At 35.7% G+C, this 23268-nt stretch overlaps 2 protein-coding genes across 2 annotated transcripts in view; both read left to right on the forward strand.

Annotated features, from left to right (window-relative positions):
* The first annotated feature begins 574 nt into the window (after positions 1–574).
* DENR (density regulated re-initiation and release factor) overlaps positions 575–23268 on the forward strand; it is a 150305-nt gene continuing 127611 nt past the window's right edge. Inside the window, exon 1 of the mRNA XM_053701772.1 lies at positions 575–594. The gene's annotated coding sequence lies outside the window, so the exon portion shown is untranslated. The remainder of the gene's footprint in view (positions 595–23268) is intronic.
* On the forward strand, positions 21258–21760 carry LOC128648870 (40S ribosomal protein S17-like). Its single transcript, XM_053701775.1, has one exon. The coding sequence runs from the start codon at positions 21280–21282 to the stop codon at positions 21685–21687; it is 408 nt and encodes a 135-aa protein (XP_053557750.1). The 5' UTR covers positions 21258–21279; the 3' UTR covers positions 21688–21760.

A 23268-nucleotide genomic window follows, 5' to 3' on the forward strand; every position in this document is an offset into this window, starting at 1 on the left:
TCTGAATAATATGGGTTTTTACTATGCTGAAAATTGGTAATGCAGGCTTCAGACCTCAAATGATTAACAATAGTCTGCATATCTTTCTAATTGGCTTTAGCATGGACTTTGTGCTAACATAAAACAAGGAAAAGCATACTGACTTTGTGATAACATACATAAAACGAGGAAAAGCCTACTGACAGTATGATGTGACTAGAGTGACTGTCACATGAAGTACTTCAGGATTAGCGCCTCCAAAAAAGGAAAATGGTGGTGAAATTTGGCCACTGAAAAACTTTTGCATAAACCATTACATTTCAGGCAAAGTGGACAAAATAATGAAAGTATAATGCAAAGTTGTTTTATTATGTATAATTAAATAATTTACGTTATAATCACAAAGTGTATCATGCCCATGTAACGGGACAGACTATTGCTGAACAGACTTTATCTAATTATTTTGCATATCTAACTTTATACTCATTTATTTGATGTTGTTTTCTATTACAGAAACATGTCAAAGGGTCTATAAAGACATTACTGACCATGAAATGAGAAGATGCATAGGAGATAGCTTCACCAATCCCACACAAGAATTGTTTGTGGTCACAGGTAAGCAGTTACGTTTTTTCTTGTTTAAATCACCCCACTGAGTCATTTCTTTTTAAATTCCTTTTTGGTTTTTTTTGTTTATACAACATGCTTATATGGATGTGATACAGCAGGGGAGTGTTTGTTTCTGTTTATACAACATGCTAATATGGATGTGATACAGCAGGGGAGTTTTTTTTGTTTATACAACATGCTTATATGGATGTGATACAGCAGGGGAGTGTTTTTTTTGTTTATACAACATGCTTATATGGATGTGATACAGCAGGGGAGTGTTTTATTTCTGTTTATACAACATGCTTATATGGATGTGATACAGCATTGGAGTGTTTTTTTCTGTTTATACAACATGCTTATATGGATGTGATACAGCAGGGGAGTGTTTGTTTCTGTTTATACAACATGCTTATATGGATGTGATACAGCAGGGGAGTGTTTGTTTCTGTTTATACAACATGCTTATATGGATGTGATACAGCAGGGGAGTGTTTTTTTGTTTATACAACATGCTTAAATGGATGTGATACAGCAGGGGAGTGTTTTATTTCTGTTTATACAGCATGCTTATATGGATGTGATACAGCAGGGGAGTGTTTTACTCACTTCCCTGATCCTCCCATGATCCTAAATAGAGCAGCCATGTTGGAGTTTTCTCTGTGCTTGGATTGAACTGACCCTTTGAAAGGAATGTTCCATTTTGATAGTGGTGCTTCTTTGTGACAGGATTTTTATTGCACTATCAACTAATATCAATTAAAATGTTAATGAATTATAAATCTTGTCTAAAAAGAAGCATTCTTCAAACAAAGGCATGCCCCTGTCACAAGAACAATAAATGAAACTCCCTTTACAATTTTCAGTGTTTCAGCAACATGCAACTTAAGATAAAACAATATATATTTCTTTAAAAGAGCATATTAGTAAAAAAATACATGCTCTAATTTGTTTTAATTCATTTTAAGACCATCAACCCTGCACTAACCCACAAAGGGGTTAAACACACAGTAGAAGTACCGCTTGGAACCACAGAGCACTGCTGATCCTGAGCGGAAGTGCTGCTGATCCAATCATGAGCGCTAGTCATTTAACTAGTATTTCTGATTAGATAAGCAGCAGTTGGCAGTTTTTGCTCTGGACCAGCAGTGCTCTGCAGGTACCAATCAGTACTTCCACTGTGTGTTTAAAGCCTTTGTGTGGGTTAATCTCACAGTAGTGCAGGGTCAATAGTCTTAAATTTACATTAAAGGATGTAATTTTTTTTTACTATTAAGGCCCTTTTAAAGGGACAATAAACACCTTGAGATGGTAATATAAAATGATAAACTGTGTGTGTGTGTGTATATATATATATATATATATATATATATATATATATATATATATATATATATATATATATATTATTTATTTTGTCCCCTTTTCCTGTAATTCTATTCTGAAATTGTGAGCTTTTCAGCTCCTGTTAGAAATGGAAGTGCAGAACACTGTTATATTCCACACAGCCATTGGCTGCACACTCTAGTGACAAATTTATAACGGTCCCTAATTGGCCACAGCAGATAATGTAACCTAAGTTACAATATGGCAGCTCCCATTGTTTTATAGAAACTAAAACTTTACACTGCACATTGTGACTTTCCCTCTTTTATCTCCAAAAGTCTAGGAACACAACCAAAATTTTAAATTACAACATAGGGTATCAAATAGTCCACATTGATTTCTAGAGACGTTAAATATAAATATCTTAAGGAAAAAAAGTCTCAATATAGTAACCCTTTAACGACTGAGATGTACCATGTATGTTGCCGCTCATTAAGGGTTATATTTTTTTAAATAGCACGTGTCCCGCCACAAGAGCTCTTGCAGTTGACTTGCCAGAAATTGACAAGAGACTTGCAGAGCTCTTGCAGTTGACTTGCCAGAAATGCTCTTGCTAGAGACTTGCCAGGTAAACTTGCTGCAAGTTGAAAAAGTGTCAACTAGAACTTTTGCTGCAATTATGATGCAAGTAAACACACTTGCCAGTGAAAACTTGCAGCAAATTATACCGACTTACAGCAAAAGTTAGCTACAAGTGGCAAGTTATCCTTGCTATCTGGGTACATGTGTTGCCAAAGTAATATGTTACAATAAAACAGATCAATAACAATTTATAAAGTAGGAGTATAGTGGGTAAATATGATAGTTCATATAATCTGATTGGGGGTTCTGGTCATGTGACAGTCTGCTACATATTTTGCTACTATCCTTGTAGCTTTGTTTTTTTCTCCTAAGAGTACACATAGTCTTTCTTGTTCAGACATCTGTGGGAAGTCTGTTATTTCTTTCATTATTTTTGGGAACTATTTATCCCTTAAGGGCTCCATTTATCATTGCAATTCTCCTACATTTACGCCTATAAATACGCTGGCGTAAATTCTCTCCTATGTATTAAAACAAAATACGACCAAAAAAACTGATTTTCGACCGAAAAATCCGACCACTCTATTCTATCTCGCCAAGGCGCACATGTGCGCCGATTGAAGCTTAAAACAGCGCTTTTTCGGTCGTATTTTCATCAAATCGACTAACAGATCGCCAAATTTCATATTTATCACTATTTTGCGCCATGGGAGAACCTAATATTCTCCTACAATTACGCCCTCCAAAGTTCTCCATATCCACTGAGGAGAACATTTCATTTACTTCATTTTTTGTGAGAGAGAAGATGGAATATTTTCTGCTGTTGTCTGCTATTTCTTTGGCAAGGGCCCGTGAAAATCGTCTTGCTGATGGTAATATGCCCATACGGAGACGCCAAAGAGTGTCTAGAGTTTTTTTACCCCGGTGTGGACTACAGGCATTGTCTGATAAGGAGATAAAGCAAAGATTTCGTATAAATAGGGAGAGTATTATAAATCTTTACTCTCTGATCCAAAATGACATAGACCCTAGGACAAGAAGAACAAGGGCGATACCTGGACTTTTAAAATTATTAGCAGTTTTGCATTTCTTGTCAACTGGTTCATTTCAGGCAGTCTCTAGTGCTGTGGTGGGCATTAGCCAGCCTTCATTTTGCAGGCATCTAAGAATTGTTTTAAAAGCAGTTTTGAAACATCTGAAGAAGTTTATTTTTGTACCCAGGAATGTGCAAGAATGGCACACAGTTAAGGCATCTTTTTATCAAGTAGCTGGTATGCCTAATGTTCTTGGTGCAATTGATTGCACACACATAGCTTTAATACCACCAGCTTTAAGGGAGGAGCAATACAGGAATAGAAAAAGCTTCCATTCACTGAATGTTCAGGCTGTTTGTGATGCCAACCTCAAAATTTGGGCTGTGCGTTCAGGATTTCCAGGTTCCTGCCACGATTACCATACCCTCAAACAATCAGCATTATTTACATCGTTTGAACGTGGAGACATGCCCCATGGTTGGCTATTGGGTGAGTTTAACTTCATATTTTTTGTTATTGTTTTTATGTTTAATTTTGGTTTTCAACTTTGAAGGACATAGATTTTTAGTTAGATGTATATACACTTTAGACCTTTTTTTTTGTGAAAATTAATTTTATGATCTTTTCATTTATGTTATTATTTATTTCATTAATTTCTGTATTGCTAAAAGTGCATATAGATTGTTATTCCAATGTAATAATTCTTTTAATTTTTTTATTTGTAGGTGACAGTGGTTATCCGTGTAGGCCTTGGCTTCTGACACCAGTACCATCGCCCCATACACGTGCAGAGATCAAATTCAACGAGTCACACCATAGTACAAGAAGTGCTATCGAGAGAACCTTCGGTGTGTTGAAGATGAGATTTCGTGTGTTGGACAGGTCAGGGGGAGACTTGCAATACTCACCAGAGAAGTGCAATGACATTATTTTAGTATGCTGCATGTTACATAATATTGCAATATCTCAAGTTAACGAAGATGATTTGTGTCTTGAGGATCAACCAGATGACATCTATGTCCCCCAACAAATATTAAACAGGCACACTACTAGGGCCGGTGTTCAAAATCGTATGGAAATTATTGAGAGATATTTTTCATGTAAGTAATTTTATTTTTTTTGGGTGGGGGTGGGGCAAAGAATTAGTATTATATTTCTGGATTGCTAATTATCTTTTAACATTGTATTACAGAAACCACGGATAACACAGGAGTTGTTTGAAAATTGGACAATAACAATCATCACTACTGTTATATAATCAGACAGATGAAAAAAAAAAGTTGTGTTTATTTGTTAATAAAAAAAATTTGTTTTTCTTCTTTTAATAAAAAATTTTTGAACAAACAAACAGCCTTAATTCTTTTTTGTATTTTAAATAACATTTTTATTGTAATAACAAAAACTTGAATACTGAAACATGTAACATTTTTTCAAAAATAACTTAAACTGTAACCAAATTCTAGTGTTTAACTTTTCAACATAAAAAAATTTGAACATTAAAGTGCAAAAACAAGAAATATTAATAATTAATTATTGAGTAGGAAATCTTCGATTCAAAATTTCTAATTTCTTTTTGGAATAATCCCTCTTAAATTCTGAATCAGCTTTTAAAATTGCATTTCTTTCTTCTTGTAATCTGATCAGTTCTTTAAAAAATGCACTTTGCTCATTCCTGAACCCCAATGCCATGTCTGTGAGGTTTTGTATATCATTTCCCCTGCCTGTGACATCTTCTGGGTTTATCAATTGTTCTGGTCTTTCATCTTCTTCAGAGTCATTGACCATGATATTCTGAGGAGTTTCTAGATTTGGTGGTGTTGGTCCCTCTGATGTTTGTCCCTCAACCTGAGTCTCATCCTCATCTTCTGGACATACAGAATCCTCAACCAGAGGTTCCAAATTGATTTCAACCTGATCTTCTGTATGACATGGAAAATATGTATTATTAATAGGTTACATTCTTAAAAAAACAAAATATTAACATGACAATTAAATTAGAAGGCAACCTACCCTCGAATAATAATATAGAATTGTCCTGCATCGATTGTAGTAAAGCACGAACACCTACAACAACATAAAAATAATATTAGAATATCAACTGCATCGATTTATACAATCAAAATATACATTAGACCACAAGTTATCATCAGTGCTCATCTGGTTGTTAATTATTATTAAAATATATAACAACTATTGGTTGTTTTTTACAAATAACTTACTCTCCCCTTCTTCTCTTTGTACTGTGGATGTGGAGGGTTCTTGGTCTTGTGAGGTGAATTCATTTTCCAAAGGTTGATCCTCTTGTGCATCAATCTCCTCTTCCTGACGTCCCTTATCTTCTTTCCCTTATCTTCTTGCTCTAAATAATATAAATATACTTGTATTAAATTTCAATAATTATAGATAAAAACACAATTTCAAATATTTAGATCGATTTAGATAGACAATAGATAGTTATAACACTGACTAGATTACTTTTATTATAGTTCATGTCTCCATTTTCTCCATAATCCTTATCTGACAAATAAAAATGTAAACTAATCACAATTTTAATATCCAATAGCAGAAATCTACAAAATTAAAGAGATAGTGAGCATATCTACATATACTTTCCATAAAGGAATATCTATTGAATCGAAATAATTACATAATAGATTTCAATAATAAAGATATATAGTTTTTCATTCTCTTTTTTTTAAATCATGAACAACAAAATTTGGGTGTCGTTTACATTTAACTTACCTCTAAAATCCATAGTGTCTGCTGGGACATCCAGGCCAACCACAACGGCATCACCCATCTGTGCATAAAGCATCTGTTCAAAGTCCGTTAATTCGGCCCTATATCCAGGGCCTCCACCGGTTCCTTTGGCAGATTGCTTTTCCCTGCAAACCTTTTTCTTTATGTTTTTTCTAATATCAGTTACTCTCTTCCGACAAGCCCGCACATCCTTAGGAAAACTTCCTTCAGCTGAAACAGATCTACTGATTTGTGTCCAAATTGTTCTCTTTCTCTGTGGGTTTACAGTTCTTGCTTAGTACCCAATGATTTCATCGTAGTGTTCGATAACAACTTCGACCAAAATACAATTCTGCCGATGAGTGAACATGATACTTCTCCCGCTTTTGGTCTTTCCAGCTTGGGAAGATGCCATTGTAAAAATGTGATACAATAGAGCGCAAAAAATAACTAAAGTGTTGATACAAACTAAATAAAGTTTTCTTTTATAACGGTTTCCAAAAAAGTATCTAAATGTAGTTGATGAAAATGGGCGTATACTGTCTGATGTTCTGGAAAGATATGTCGCAGTTTATTTTTCATATGGAATACCTGGATTTCCATTTTTGTTTTTAATAACAATTTTACATGTAAATAAAGATAATTTGGTTATGAATAACAATATTAAATTTAAATATCATTACATTGTTATATGTATCTTTAATTTTATTTCACCTTATCAACGGATACATGTAACATTTGTTAATGTTGCCAAAAAAATAGTGCTGTTGTGGCGCAGTTCTATACAATGTTTCATTGTTATTAAAATGGATAAAAAAAAACATCAAGTTGTATACTAAAATACGATTCTTGATAATATTTTACAAAATATGTATCCAAATTGAGTGCTATTTGTAAAAATAGGTATTAGCTTACAAAATTGCGCATTTAAAAAAAAAAAAATTAGTCCCGTCAGTGAGTAGAGATTGAATAATATTTAGAAAATGCCACGATCCAAGAAGTTCTCTATTGGAGAATTATTGATTATTTCTTACACTATGGATAAATATTTTCCAAAAAAAAGGAAAGGGATTTTCACTTTGGACCAGGACACAAGAAACCGAATTCTCTGTGAAATGGTGCGAAGAGTAAGGAGAGTCTCTGGGCAAAAACGAACGAGGAAACAATGTCTGAAAAGATATAACGACTTGTACCGGAGGCAATCTAAAATGCGCACTTTGATAAAGAGTTATCTTAAAAAATGTAAGCAATATAGATATAAATATAGTTTAATTATATCATCTTAAGTATTAAAAATGTATAGTTTTTAATTGGAATATTTTCAATAAGATAAACAAGTTAAACAATAATAGGATTAAAAGATTACCATTGCCTGCAGATAAGTGTGAATGAATCAAGTTTTTATAGGATTTTCAGACAAATTTTTTGTGTGTTTGGATTTTTAAGAATATATTTTCACAAATTTTGTATTTTATATTATTTAATAGTCAAAAGAAGAAGAGCTCCAAGGTACCTTCTTCCCATTGATACCAATTCTAGTTCTGAAGGGGAATCAGACCCATTGCCCACAGTTTTTATGGATAAAGATAGGACTCAAGACACAGGTATAAAAAATGTAACTGTAATTTCAAGAAAAAAAAAAAATTCAAAGCCAGGTATTAAAGTAAATTTATCTTTTAACTATTTTTTTTTATAATGCTATAGATAATAGCACTCCAAATAATAATGCAATGGATGAGCAAGGAGAAGAAGATATCGATAACATTGAAGGTAATCTAAAAAAAAATTCTTTGAGATTTCTTTAACATATATATTTTATAAATATAAATTTATTTGTAATAATAATTTTAGGACATGTAGAGCCTACAGAGTCAGAAGAACATTTGGAACAAGATGAAGAACATTTGGAACAAGAGGACGAGGAGGGCCATGAAGAAGATGAGGTTCATCAAGGAACATCAGGTGATTTTTTATTTTTTTTATGGTGATATATCTATTCTACAAACATTATATTTATATATATATATATATATATCTATATATATATATATATATATATATATATATATATAAAACAATAGATATGTATGCATATATATATATATATATACACATATATATATATCAATTTTATTAATATGTGTATATATATTTTTTAAAAACAAATATATATATATATATATATATATATCTATATATATATAAAAACACAAACACATATTTTTTTTATATATATATATATATATATATAGATAGATCAATATATATAGATAGATAGATAGATATATGTAATATATATATATATCGACAGATAGATATATGTATATAGATCAAAAAAGACAGATTTAAATATAGAAATAAAATTAATTGAAAGATAACATAGATAGAGAGAAAAATATTGTGTAAGATAGATATATTTTAAAATTACATTATCAATACATTGTAATCAAAATTTTGTTTTTTGAAGAAACTCAACAAAATTTAATAAACTTAGAGGTACACGATGAAGACTCTCAGTCACCTCAATATTATAACTGGGGTAAGTGTTATAGCATTTATGAATAAATATATGTTATTGCTGTTGGTAATTCCATTGACAGATATTTTTTTTACTCTCATGTCTATAAATGCTATTCAAAATAATCAAAATATATGTTTAATATAAATATATATATTTTTTAGTTCCGGATGATGAAAAAATTGTAATAAGCAAAAAAGAGCTCCTTGAAGTCCTGCTTAAAGCTGAAACTGGACTGATAAGCAGTTACTCAGCAGTCAGGAAAATGAGGCTGAAATATGAAAAAATGTAACTTTTTCATTTATGTGTTATTAAAAAATTTATGAATGTGCTAGCAACATTTTTTTTAATTTTATTTTATATACAGAATAAATGCATATATTATTTAACAAATATAAACAATTGTCGTTATTGTGTAATATATATTGAAACATCTTATCAATGAATTGAAACATCTTATCAATGAAAGTGTAAGATTAGGTCAATGTAAGACGTTAATTTGAAAAGAATAGTAGTGAAATGTCTAGAGGGGTTGTGTAAAGTAGGTAGAGAAAAACAAATTAGTTGGTAAAGATAAAAGACGTGTTGAAAATCAAAAGGAATAATAGTTAAAGGTCTGCATGGGGTGTCTAAAATAGCTAAACAAAAGACAAAAAAACAAGACTTTGTAAGACGTGCTAAAATAACGTAGAATAATAGTAAAAGGTCTGTATGGGGTGTCTAAAGTAGATAAACCAAAAAATAAGGACTTTGTAATATGTGAAACGTGTTAAAATAACGTGGAATAATAGTATGGGCTCCATTTATCATGGTCTGTATGGGGTGTGTAATGTAGAGAAACCAAAACACATGACTTTGTAATAAGTAAGACATGTGTTAAAAATAACGTTGAATAGTAGAAAAAGGTCTGCATGCGGTGTGTTAAGTAGATAAACCAAAAAAAATTACTTTGTAATATGGAAGCCATCTGTTAAAAATAACGTGGAATAGTAGTAAAAGGTTGTGGTTTGTAAAAAAAACACAAAAAGAATAATAATATAGAAATTTGTTCAATTCATATTACAAATATAAATGTTTATATAACCTTAAATTACAACAATTATAACATTAATAAAAAGAATGGCTATATCCAGTAATAAAAAAGGAAAATACCAAAAATATGCGCTTTTTTTACGATGATGGAATGGTAAATATAGTCGAGATTTATCATTAACATGCCGCATCTCGACTTTGGAAAAAAGCGGTATAATACGACCAGTTTTTTGATAAATATTGGCGCACAAGTGCGCCTCACAGAGGGCGAGCTGCGGAGAACTTCTTGGAGAACTGAAAGTCGGATTTCTCCAAACAATGATAAATGGAGCCCTAAGAGTTTGTATCTTGTACAGTACAAGAGGAAGTGCGCTTCAGTCTCTATGTCCCCACTGTCACACTGTGCACATTGTCTGGCTGCCCTGGGTCTCCATTTTGTCTGATATCTTAAGATAGATTCACCAAGCGCCTGCTGAAAATGACCCTTGGCTCAGATAAATTGACCCCTAGTGGTCAAAAAAAGGAAACAAAATGATTCAGAACTTTATCAAAGCGCCAACTTAAGAAGGCCGGGTCTTGGATACACTAACACTTCACAAATGGATTTTTGGTATATTTATTATGATACAATAAAAACAATAATAACCAGTGAAATTCCAACAGTGTGCATATATGTTTTTGGTTCAATCTTGTATTTAAACAATATTGGTAGCTAAAATTGGTAAATGGTTTATTTTAAAAAACAGTCCTTCTTAAAATCTTTAAAAATAAAACAATCTAAAATCTAAAAGTCCCTCATGGATCCATGTTAACAGTCTAGTAGTTCTTCCAACCTTTCACTGGAGTAAATATATTGTTAACACTAATAATTTCTAGTTAAATTTCTGACGGTTTCGAAAGCTCCCTTAAGCAAAGCACTGAGTTGGGATAACTTTAATATCCCAAGTAGTGCTTTCCACGTTGTAAGTGGGGAGCAACAAAAAATAGCTTTCAATGTCTCCTATTATCAGTATCAATCCGGTTGTTGTTAAAATACAGATCAACAGTGGTGTAAAAATAAATGGATAGACGTTATTAAATACCGGTGTTCAGTGATGCAAATAATATATACATCGTGTGACAATTTCAAAATTAAACTAAATGTTAAGGTGACTTCCTAAAATCAATATGAAAATCTTTCAAAAAACGTGCTAAATATTCCTTTCAAAAAACGTGAAAAAGAGAACAAAGTATAATCCTCAAGTGAAAAAATTATATAAATACACTTGTGAGAAATAGTCAAATGAATAATCTTCAATTATGTGCTAATTCCAAAACTGTATAAAAAACTGTATAAAAAATGTAAAAAATACTAAAAAATAAAGATAGTCCGTGGAAATAAGTGATGTTGTGTGAAAGTCAGAAACCTTGCTTGCAAAAAATGTCCTCACAATCCTATGCGTGCGAGATTTTTCAGGCAGCCCTGGGTCCCTTTGCCCTCAAGTGTATGGTCCCTCAGCCTTTTCAAGCCTTTGTTCCCTCTCCTTGCTAGCTCGCGGTCCCTCTGCCAAAAAAGTATATAATAGTGTAGATTGCTACAGATATGTGGATAATATGAAATAACACTTACCAGCCAACGCGTTTCGGTCCAAAATGACCTTTCTCAAGACCTCAAGTCTTGAGAAAGGTCATTTTGGACCGAAACGCGCAAATTTCTATGCGTTTCAGCCTGGTCAGGCCTTTATCAAGATCATGATAAAGGCCTGACCAGGCTGAAACGCGTAGAAATTTGCTCATAACTTGTGAAATTAAGTAGTAGGTAAGGTGGTTGAGACCAACTCTTATTCACAGAGTTGTTTTTTCTTGGAAATACCATCATACCCATGATCTACTTTCTTCTGTCCAGCACTGGAATCTGAATAATATGGACGCTGTTACAAACTTCACTTGCAATACATCTGCTTGACTTACATATGCGGTAGGTGCGGTGCATTGAGCCTCTTTAATATATGAATTGACTCTATATGCGTAATTCCCACCCATGACCCACATTTGTTAAAAGCAGTCTGATTCATTTTAACTTCAAAGAAACAAGTTTGTCGTTGCTTATCATTACTCCTGCATTTTAACCTCCTGACCTGAACCGGCCCACAGCACGGGACATCCCGCAAATACGGCTGTGAATGTGTCTTTGAAATTTAACTCACAGTCATTGGATACAAGCCAGAAGATTCTGCAAGTTTTTCGCTGTTTTATAAACAACGCAGAGGGAATCACCCAAGTTATACCTGCATTCATATAAACAGCTGGATCAGACACACTAATCACTGGCCTGATTGTGAAAGGACGGTAACATTGACTCTGTATCAATTTTAGCATTGTGTTATTTTGCAACATATTATTTTTTTATTTTTTTTTCAGCTACTTACAGCATTACACACTGATGTCTCACATTTTATGTTGATTCTTATCCTATTTTAATTGTACTATTTTACTTTGTATCAGATGACGGCATCGCTTATTGTAATACATTTATAAACTTTTTTTATTAGAATCTTGTGTAACCTACATTCCTTATATAGTTCTTTACCTCTCAAATGCTGTTTTTTACAGCGCGTTCCCATATCCCCTTGTTCTTTGTCTATTTTGGTTTGATGTTAGGAGGTGCACTTACCTTTTGGGAATAGCATTTGAGATTTGAGCATTGTATCTTATACCTACCCTGTTGTTTTGATACACAGCCTGACTCTCAGACTCTCACTATAAACACACACACACACAGCCAGACTCTCAGACCCTCACTATAAACACACACAGTCTGACATACAGACCGTCACTATAAAAACGCACAGCTTGACCTACAGACTCTCCCTATAAACACACACAGCCTGACTTTCAGACCCTCACTATAAACACACGCAGCCTGACCCTCAGACTCTCACTATAAGCACACACAGCCTGACCTACAGACCCTCGCTATAAACACACACAGTCTGACATACAGACCCTCACTATAAAAACACACGGTCTGACCTACAGACCCTCACTATAAAAACACACAGCCTGACCTACAGACCCTCACTATAAACACACACAGTCTGACCTACAGACCCTCACTATAAAAACACACAGCCTGACTACAGACCCTCACTATAAACACACAGAGTCTGACCTACAGACCCTCACTATAAAAACACACAGCCTGACCTACAGACCCTCACTATAAACACACACAGCCTTACTCACAGACTCTCACTATAAACAGACACACAGCCTGATCGTCAGACCCTCACTATAAACACACACAGTGTAACCTACAAACCCTCACTATAAACACACACAGCCTGACCTACAGACCCACACTATAAACACACACAGCCTGACGTTCAGACCCTCACTATAAACACACACAACCTGACCTACAGACCCTCACTATAAACACACACAACCTGACGTTCAGACCCTCACTATAAACACACACAGCCTGACCCTCAGACCCTCACTATAAACACACACAGCCTGACCCTCAGACCCTCACTATAAACACACACAGCCTGACCCTCCTACCCTCACTATAAACACACACAGCCTGACCCTCAGACCCTCACTATAAACACAAACAGCTTGACCCTCAGACCCTCACTATAAACACACACAGCCTGACCTACAGACCCTCACTATAAACAAACACATCCTGACCCTCAGACCCTCACTATAAACACACACAGTCTGACCTACAGACCCTCACTATAAACACACAGCCTGACCTACAGACCCTCACTATAAACACACACAGTCTGACCTACAGACCCTCACTATAAACACACACAGCCTGACCTACAGACCCTCACTATAAACACACACAGTCTGACCTACAGACCCTCACTATAAACACACACACAGCCTGACCCTCCGATCCTCAGTATTTAGTTTTAAATAGGAATAATTTATTTAATGATAGTGTAGTGTTAGGTGTAATTGTAACTTAGGTTAGTTTTTATTTTACAGGTAAATTTGTTTTTATTTTATCTAGGTAGCTATTAAATAGTTAATAACTATTTAATAGCTATTGTACCTAGTTAAAATAAATTTAAATTTGCCTGTAAAATAAAAATAAATCCTAAAATAGCTACAATATAATTATTAGTAATATTCTAGCTATATTAGGGTTTATTTTATAGGTAAGTATTTAGTTTTAAATATGCATAATTAATTTAATAAGAGTAATTTTTATTTAGATTTATTTAATTAATATTTAAGTTAGGGAGTGTTAGGGTTAGTGTTAGACTTAGGTTTAGGGGTTAATAACTTTATTATAGGTTGCGGCGGTATAGGGGGGCAGGATAGGGGTTAATAAATTTATTATAGGTGGAGACGGTGTAGGGGGGGCAGATTAGGGGTTAATAAGTTTAATATAGGTGGCGGTGGGGTCCGGGAGCAGCGGTTTAGGGGTTAAACAATTTATTTAGTTGCGGCGGGGTCCGGGATCTGCAGGATAGGGGTTAATAACTTTATTATAGGTGGCGGTGGTATAGGGGGGGTTAATAGGTAATATGTAGGTGGCGGCGGGGTCCGGGAGCGGCGGTTTAGGGGTTAATACATTTATTATAGTTGCGGCGGGGTCTAGGAGAGGCGGTTTAGGGGTTAATAACTTTATTCAGTTGCGGGGGCGGAGGTATAAGGGGTAGAACAGTATAGTATAGTGTGGGTGCTTAGTGACAGCTTATCAATAAAGCTGTAGAAAAGCCAAAGAGCAGTGAGATCGGATGAGTGATAACTATCACAGTCCGCTGCTCATCGTTCCGTACTTGGTGCGCGGCTTTTTGACAGCTTTTTTGATAACTTTTGCGAATGTATTCATGTCTGCGGCGGCGATGTGAGGCGAGCTTAGGCGAGCATATTGGGGCCGGCGACGGCAGGTACGTCCGGAGCTTCATAACTAGAGGCCTAGGTATTAAACAATAGTTTTCATACGTAGCTGTGTCATATACTGAACACTAAACTTAGTCTTCCTATAACTTACTATATGTAATGGTTCAATTCATATTATTGTATTTTGTTTTATTATGTTATAAAAAGGAGAAAAATAGATGTATTTGGCCTTGGGGCTAATGAGTCAGTGAAATAAGATATATCCCATTCATAATTCATTCCCAAGGTAAATATTGTTTTTAACTTAAATATCAAAAAGAGCTCTCTCTTGGTAAATAATTTATGACGATCTCCTCCTCTATTATTCCTTTTTTACTCTTTCTATAATCTGTACCCCAAAATCTGGGACATTGGTAAAATGTATTGCATTAAAGTGCTTTGCAATTGCTGAATCTTTGTTATAATGTTCTACATCTCTCATGTGTTCACACACCCTAGTACGGAGCTCATGGGAGGTTTGGCCTACATACTGTTGTTGGCACAAATTACTGCAAATTAGATAAATGACCCATTTTGATCGACAAGTGGCGTACATTCGAATTGTGAATTTCTGTTGTGTGACTGTGGAAATAAATTATTTGTTCAAAAAGAGGAGAGTGATGGCACTACTAGTATATGGTAATAAGAGGGATGGGCCTAGGCATAGCAGTGGTACAGCTGAGAGGGGCGGTCCTAGGTGCTGACGTAGCACGCTTGCTGGTAGCGCATGAAGGAAGCGCTAAGGAGAGGAGTGGAAGGCACGAAAGAACGTAGTGTTCGGGTCACCGGGAGTAAGGAGACGGGAACTGCGGTCGGAATCCACAGCCGACAAACAAGCAGTCCCCACGCCCGGGCCCTGCAAGCGCCTCAATACACTCACTAGGCAGGTCTGCATAAACGAGGGGAGGCGGCTAGGTGGTAAGCAAGATTTTTGTTCGTAATTTTTTGGTGAATATTCAGTGTGGGGGCAGTAAATTACCGGGTCCCCCTAAGAGAGTATATCTTTAACTGACCGGGGCCTGTTCTTTATTTTTCTATTTCCCCTGGCCATACCTCCCCTCGCCTGCAATGTCTGGCCGTGAGTTATAGGCACTAGTTAGTGCCCACATAGGACCATAGGTCATTATAACAGCTGTGGCCTTTGACCCCCCAAGAGAAAGGGCTGTGGAAATATAAAGGGATACCTCCTCTGGCCAAATCTTATCTTAAGAAGTTTTTGATGAAAGAGACTATAAGTGTCAAGTATATTAATATGTGAAGGATTTCGACGCTGCTCCCACAGAATTCAGCGTGGGAATGAATAAGGAATGGGATCTATGTATCTTTCTATAGTTGTGTATATCAGTCAGTCATCTGCTTGTCATTTATTCTCTTTCTGGAGATAAAAATAATGTTTTTGGTAATTATATAGATTGAAAATGTCTCTATATACATATCAATTTTTTGTAAAATGAGATGTATCTATTTGAAATGTTATGTTGCTTCTATCTGTGTATGCTTTTTACATTTGATGTATTGATAGGGTTAAATTCTCTCTATCGCCACCTAGTGGTGTTTAGGTATATAAAGGTGTGAGGATTGTTTGTTTGTTTGTTTGGCATGGCATGAATAAGGGATAACATCCCGAAACGTAGCCCATTTTTCTGTCTTATCTAATAAATATTAGATGTTTGCTGTCACCTTCCTGACTGTTTTTTGTTATTGCATTGGACCTGTGAGCAGAGGTCCTGTTGGTGACGTGCATTTATCCCTGAGTGCTGACATTTTCGTGTGTTGGATATATTGAAACTGCTTGAGTCTGTGCACCTGGGATTTGAAGAAATGGAGGAAAGACAAGCTTGTCAAACTTTTTCATACACAGACCTGGAAGCAGCCAGGATAACTACACTCACTAAAGGGTCTAGGGAGTTTTTGAAAACAGCTCCCTCAGACTTATCATCTAAAGAATTTGAGAGACTTTCAAAGAAACACCTAGCATTTGACTTACATGCAACAACTTAGGGGCCTTAGAATGAGTGCTCGTCCTACTCTGATGAGGGATAACCTACTGCAACAGATTTGAACAAATCTTGAATAAGTGTTCTATGGACCTTATTGTACTGACAGTGGAATGTCTCAATCAGGAGATAGAGGAACAGAACACGAAAATAACACAAATGGAAAAAGATTTGAAGAAATCGTTACCTGTGGATGAATTTGACAAGCTTATATCGGATGTTAATAAGCAGATTGCGGAGTCCAGAAAGATTATTGAAGAGCGCAAGCGGGTAAAATTTACCAGAGACGAACAAGATTACTCCTCTGGGAGGGTATACCGCTGGCGCTATGACCCAGAGGGATCCAGACGGCAAAACTCCTATGGCCAGCAGCGACGCTCTATGCGTAGCAAGTCCCAGAGTGCAAGCGGAAGTGAGTCATCTGACATGCCGGGGGAGTCCGACAGCGAAAGAGACGTGGAGGCCGCAAACACCAAGGCAAAAACAAACACCAAGAAGAAAAAGCAGGACCGACAACTGAGGTCTACATCCCGTCACTGAGACCCGTAAATATCAAGGCACCGGATGGCTTGGCAAGAGATACAGCAGAGCGCAATGAAGGGATGGTAGATATGGGACAGTCTGTCACTAATAATGTGATAAATATCTCCAAATGTGAACTTTCAGATAAAGAACTGGAGCTTTTGAATAAGGACTTTGTTTTTTGCCCTGTTAAGAACTGTAACTTTTTTGAACTTCAGAAGGACTTGTTTAAGTTCTTCAGAAGCTTGAAATTAAGTCACAAACTGTTAATGAGAGTCCCACTATCCATTTACAACAATTGGGTTTAAAGAAAAAAAGTCACTTTAATCCTGGGAGTGTCAATCAGAGTGTTGAAACTTTTTCAGCTCTGGTACAGAGAGATATTTGTCTTTTACAGAATAAAATTGAAAAATATAAAAATAAGAATTTTCTTAAAAAGGCTAATAATCTATCTAAAGAACATACACATGTTTTGCACTCCCTTATTCTAAAAAGGGCCGATAAGGGAGGTGCAGTAGTGTTATTAGACAAAGATTACTATATTAATGAGATTTATTCTCAACTCAAAGAAACAGCAGTCTATAAGAAATTGGCTTACAATCCAATATTTAACATACAAAAAGAAATTGACAACTGCATCTGTATTGCATTAAAAAATGGTATTATAGGCAAATATGTTGCTGTTTTTTTGAAAATTGAGAAACCCTGCACCCCTGTAATCTACACCTTACCAAAGGTGCATAAAAATCTCAGTGAGCCACCTGGCCGCCCAATTGTAGCCAGCACTAACTCTGCTTTTACTAACATCTCCATTTTCTTGGATAAAATCTTACGTCCATAAGTAGAAATGTCCAGTTCATTTGTTAAAGACACTGGTGACTTTCTGAATAAACTGAATGCCCTGGATTTAACTACAAATAAATTTATACTTTTTAGTTTAGACGTTGAGAATTTATACACGTCTATAACTCACACCAGTGGAATGGGTTCAGTTTATTACACTTTGTCATCGGATAAAAAGTACAATATGAGTCAGATAGACTTTTTCATGCAATTGCTCTCTATCATCCTATATGGTAATTACTTTTTGTTTAGAGATGATTATTATCTACAATTACAGGGGACTGCCATGGGTTCCAACGTCGCCCTGAATTATACCATCATTTTTATGAATGTTTATGAAGAGAAATATATATTTTGTAACAATTTATTCATTCAATATGGCGCCACTTGGTGGCGCTATATTGATGATATTTTCGGTATATGGCTGGGCGACGTTGGAACCCTGGAAAGTTTTGTAGGGGAATTGAATTCATCTACCAACCACATTAAATTTAAGCTCACATGGAGTAAAGAGTCTTTGGATTTTTTAGATGTTAGAATTACTAAGGCTGGTAATTCTTTTATTACAGATTTATATAGAAAAACAACTGATCGCAATAGCCTACTTAGGTTTGATAGTGCGCACCCACCTTCCCTCATTAAGTCTCTACCACATAGCCAAATGCTTCGTGTACGTAGAATTGTTTCCTCTGAGGATTTGGTAGACAAGAGATTGGCTGAAATGGGCCAAAGATTTAAGGATAGGGGTTATCCACAAGATATGATTGCTAAAAATATAAATGCAGTAAGATCTATCTCAAGAGATTCTCTTTTAAAATCTAAAGTGGATAAAAAATCCCAAACCCCTAGAACCATTTTTGTTTCACAATATAATGCCCAAAGTCATGATATTCAGCGCATCATAAGAAAACACTGGAGTATACTTTCTAACTGCAATCCTGATATCAAAGAATTTAAAGATTATCCTATGCCAGCCTTTAAGAGAGGTAGAAATGTACAGGAGGAATTAGTTAAAGCGGATATAGGCCCCAAAAGTGTTTCTAAAACTAGATTTATTTCCTCTTGTAATAAAGGTTGTTTTCCATGTTTAGGATGCTCATGCTGCAGTAATATGTCAAAAGGCTCTGTGTTCTATAATCCCCATATGGGCAAGAAATATAGTATTAAGGGTTACTATACCTGCCTTAGTACTTTTATAATTTATATGGTTAAATGCCCTTGTGGCATGGTTTATATAGGTGAATCGACCCGTAGCGCCAGAGATCGCATAATTGAACATAAAAGTAATATACATACTAAAAATCTAAAAGCCCCTCTTGCATATCACTTTGTGACTGCTGGCCATTCAATTAGCCAATTAAAATTTCAGATAACTGATCAGATTTTGCTGCCACGTAGGGGAGGTGATAGGGAGCAATTGCTTAAGAAGAAAGAATCCTTTTGGATATACGAATTGGGGTCACTTAGTCCCAAGGGAATGAATAAGGAATGGGATCTATCTATCTTTCTATAGTTGTGTATATCAGTCAGTCATCTGCTTGTCATTTATTCTCTTTCTGGAGATAAAAATAATGTTTTTGGTAATTATATAGATTGAAAATGTCTCTATATACATATCAATTTTTTGTAAAATGAGATGTATCTATTTGAAATGTTATGTTGCTTCTATCTGTGTATGCTTTTTACATTTGATGTATTGATAGGGTTAAATTCTCTCTATCGCCACCTAGTGGTGTTTAGGTATATAAAGGTGTGAGGATTGTTTGTTTGGCATGGCATGAATAAGGGATAACATCCCGAAACGTAGCCCATTTTTCTGTCTTATCTAATAAATATTAGATGTTTGCTGTCACCTTCCTGACTGTTTTTTGTTATTGCATTGCACCTGTGAGCAGAGGTCCTGTTGGTGACGTGCATTTATCCCTGAGTGCTGACATTTTCGTGTGTTGGAAATATAAAGGGATACCTCCTCTGGCCAAATCTTATCTTAAGGAGTTTTTGATGAAAGAGACTATGTGTCAAGTATATTAATATATGAGGGATTTCGACGTTGCTCCCACAGAATTCAGCGTGCTGGACTGCTGTAAAAGGTCCAGCCTGTTTATACTGGCACATTGAAGTGCCATCACCTTTGTGAGTACTATTTTGAAGATCACATGTAATTGTTTATATTATATTATACATTTTTACACACATGAGGTCCTGCACCCCTGTTCCCTTCTTCTCTGTTTACATGTGTTGGAGTTATGCTGACATCGGTCGAATGGAGACAGCGTGCTAGGCTGCTGTTAAAGGCCTAGCTGGCGTCATCTGGCACAATAGAGTGCCGCTGCTTTTTTTGAGTACCCTGTAGGAGCTGACAGAGCTTATATCTTATTTTGTATCTTGTCAGATTCACACAGGTGTGGTCCTGTTTTTCTCTTTTCTATCTTTTTTATATAACTGCGGAGAGCCTGTGCCTAGAGGGAGACAGCATGCTGGACTGCTGCTAAAGGTATAGCCTGCAACTATAGGCACAATTGAGTGCCGCCAAAATTTGTGAGTACCCTGTGCACCTCTCCCTTTCTTTTTCCATCTGATGATATTGATACACACATGTGGCGTCCTTTTTATGTTTACCTTTCTAGAGTTTCTGGAACAAGAAGAAGGGGAAAATTCATCTTGAACATTTAAAGGACATATTAGTGAAAGTAGTGATGTTCCTTCATGGCTGAAAAGAAGGTCTGAGCAGGGCATACGTTGGTACCGGACTTATTTAAGTATCAGCTATTTTTTTTTTATATGTAATCACTGATGGACTTTTTTGCATATCATAAGTAGGATAGCGTGTAAACGTGTAGGTTTTGGTTAATTGTTTTTTCCCCTTGTATTTCGGTTTTTCTACTCTGCTTGACCTACTCAATAATTGTATATTTTGTATTTAGCAAAGGATTCTTCTCTGGATAATGTATCATTGAGGGGGGTGGGTAAGATTTTGGTTTTTCCTTCTTTAGGATATCTTTTTTTTTTTTTTTTTTTTTTAAATATGCTCACCATTATTCATTTTGATATAATTCAATATTGGGACACATTTTGTATAAGTCACTGTTGAAACACAATGGTTAAATTAGCTCTGGGGGAATAGGGGGAGGTTAGGGAGGGGTTCTGAGCTTAGGAACTAGAATTAGAAGAAGGTATAGCTGGCTCTCTTCTACCAGCTCGGTCCAACATGGGACGTGTCAGGACAAAAACCGTGAAAAAGGCCGCTCGGGTCATTATTGAAAAGTACTACACCCGGCTGGGCAGCGACTTCCACACAAACAAGAGAGTATGTGAGGAAATCACAATCATCCCAAGCAAGAAATTACGAAACAAGATTGCTGGATATGTCACACATCTGATGAAACGAATCCAGAGAGGGCCTGTCAGAGGTATCTCCATCAAACTTCAGGAGGAGGAGAGAGAAAGGAGGGATAACTATGTCCCTGAGGTATCTGCCCTGGATCAGGAGATTATTGAGGTTGATCCTGACACTAAGGAAATGCTGAAGTTGCTGGACTTCGGCGGTCTGTCCAACCTGCAAGTCACTCAGCCCACAGTGGGGATGAACTTCAAAACACCAAGGGGTGGCATTTAGATGTTTGTACTATAATCTTTCCAATAAACTTGGGGAAAACCAAAAAAAAAAAAAAAAAAAAAAAAAAAAAGAAGGTATAGCTGAAGGTTATGTGTATGGTCAGGGAATTGAACAGAGTATATATGGGAGATAGAACTAGTATTATTTCATGCTCCTTATGGATAAATATATATCTTCAGTGTCTAACACTAAAACAGTAACTATGACAGGGAGAAGGCAACAGGAAAAAAAGCAGCCTAGACGAAGCACAGAATTAGGGATAGAATCCCTGCAGGAGGTAGGACCAGATTTAATAACAAATACTGAACTGCTGAAACAAATTACTACACTTTTTTTGCCTAAATTTGAGGCAATACAGAACACTGTAGAGGCAATCTCACAAGAAACAAAGCAAATTTCGGCTAGGTTAGGCTTAGTAGAACAGCGTATCTCAGACTTAGAAGATAGAGATATTGAAAAAGATAGAGAACTATCAGGTATACGGAAGCAAGTTAAATTCCTAAGTGACAAAGCTGAGGACCTTGAAAATAGGTCAAGGAGGAATAATTTGCGAATCATTGGAATACCAGAAAATCTGTTTTGCTGCAGTTCAGTTACCTACCCTATTACAAATTTCAGCAGATAAGCAGGCGTTAGTTGAACGTGCTCATAGGATTGGGAGCCTTAGAAATCAGGAGGAGGGGAAGTCTAGACCAATTAGTGTTAAGTATTTGAATTACCAAGATAAGATAAAGATTTTACAGGCATACAGACTTCAGAATAAGAAATTTCTTATTTTTCAGGACTTCTCCTATGAGACCTCCAACAGGAGGAAATTGTGTGCACCATTATGCTCTCGACTAATACAGGAAGGTAGAACAGTTAGGTTACTATATCCAGCAAAAATAAGTATCTTTGATAACCCCCAGGAAGCAGAAAAATTCCTAGCGGAGGAAGTTAGATGATAGGCTGGATTATAGACCAGGAATCATTGTGCTGATGTTGAGTGGAACTTTTTGAACAAATGTTAGAACATAGTGGTGGGGGTGTGGATGGGAAGTTGGTGGGTTATGAATGGGTGGTTGTTCAATTGTGTTTTTTTTTGTTTTTTTCTCCCCCTCCCCTCTGCCCAGGCTGGGAGCAATGGTGCTCAATAGGTTCGTGTGGATCCCTGAATGACTGGGAAGTATAAAATAGGATCCTGGAATGTGGGTGGCTTTAACTCTCCAATAAAAAGGAAAGTAGTTTTACAACATTTGAATAAGCTTAAAGTAGATATAGGCATGTTACAGAAAACACACCTTGATGATTTAGAGAGTCAAAAGCTAAAATGGGGGTGGGTGGGTGAAGTAGTATACGCTCCAGGTATCCATAAGAAAAAAGGAGTGGCTATATTGTTTAGGAAAAATTTGCAATATCGAATTCTGAAAAGGGAAATAGACTCACAGGGTAGATTCATTATTTTAGATATAGAATTAGGGAAGAAAAAAAATAACGTTGTGTAACGTATATGGCCCAAATTAAAAGAAAGGTAGCTTTTGGAAAGCAATGCAAGATAAATTGATGGGGTCAGATAAAAATATAATTCTAGGAGGGGATTTG

Source organism: Bombina bombina, chromosome 2, assembly GCF_027579735.1.
Source record: "Bombina bombina isolate aBomBom1 chromosome 2, aBomBom1.pri, whole genome shotgun sequence".
Taxonomy (NCBI): Eukaryota; Metazoa; Chordata; class Amphibia; order Anura; family Bombinatoridae; genus Bombina; species Bombina bombina.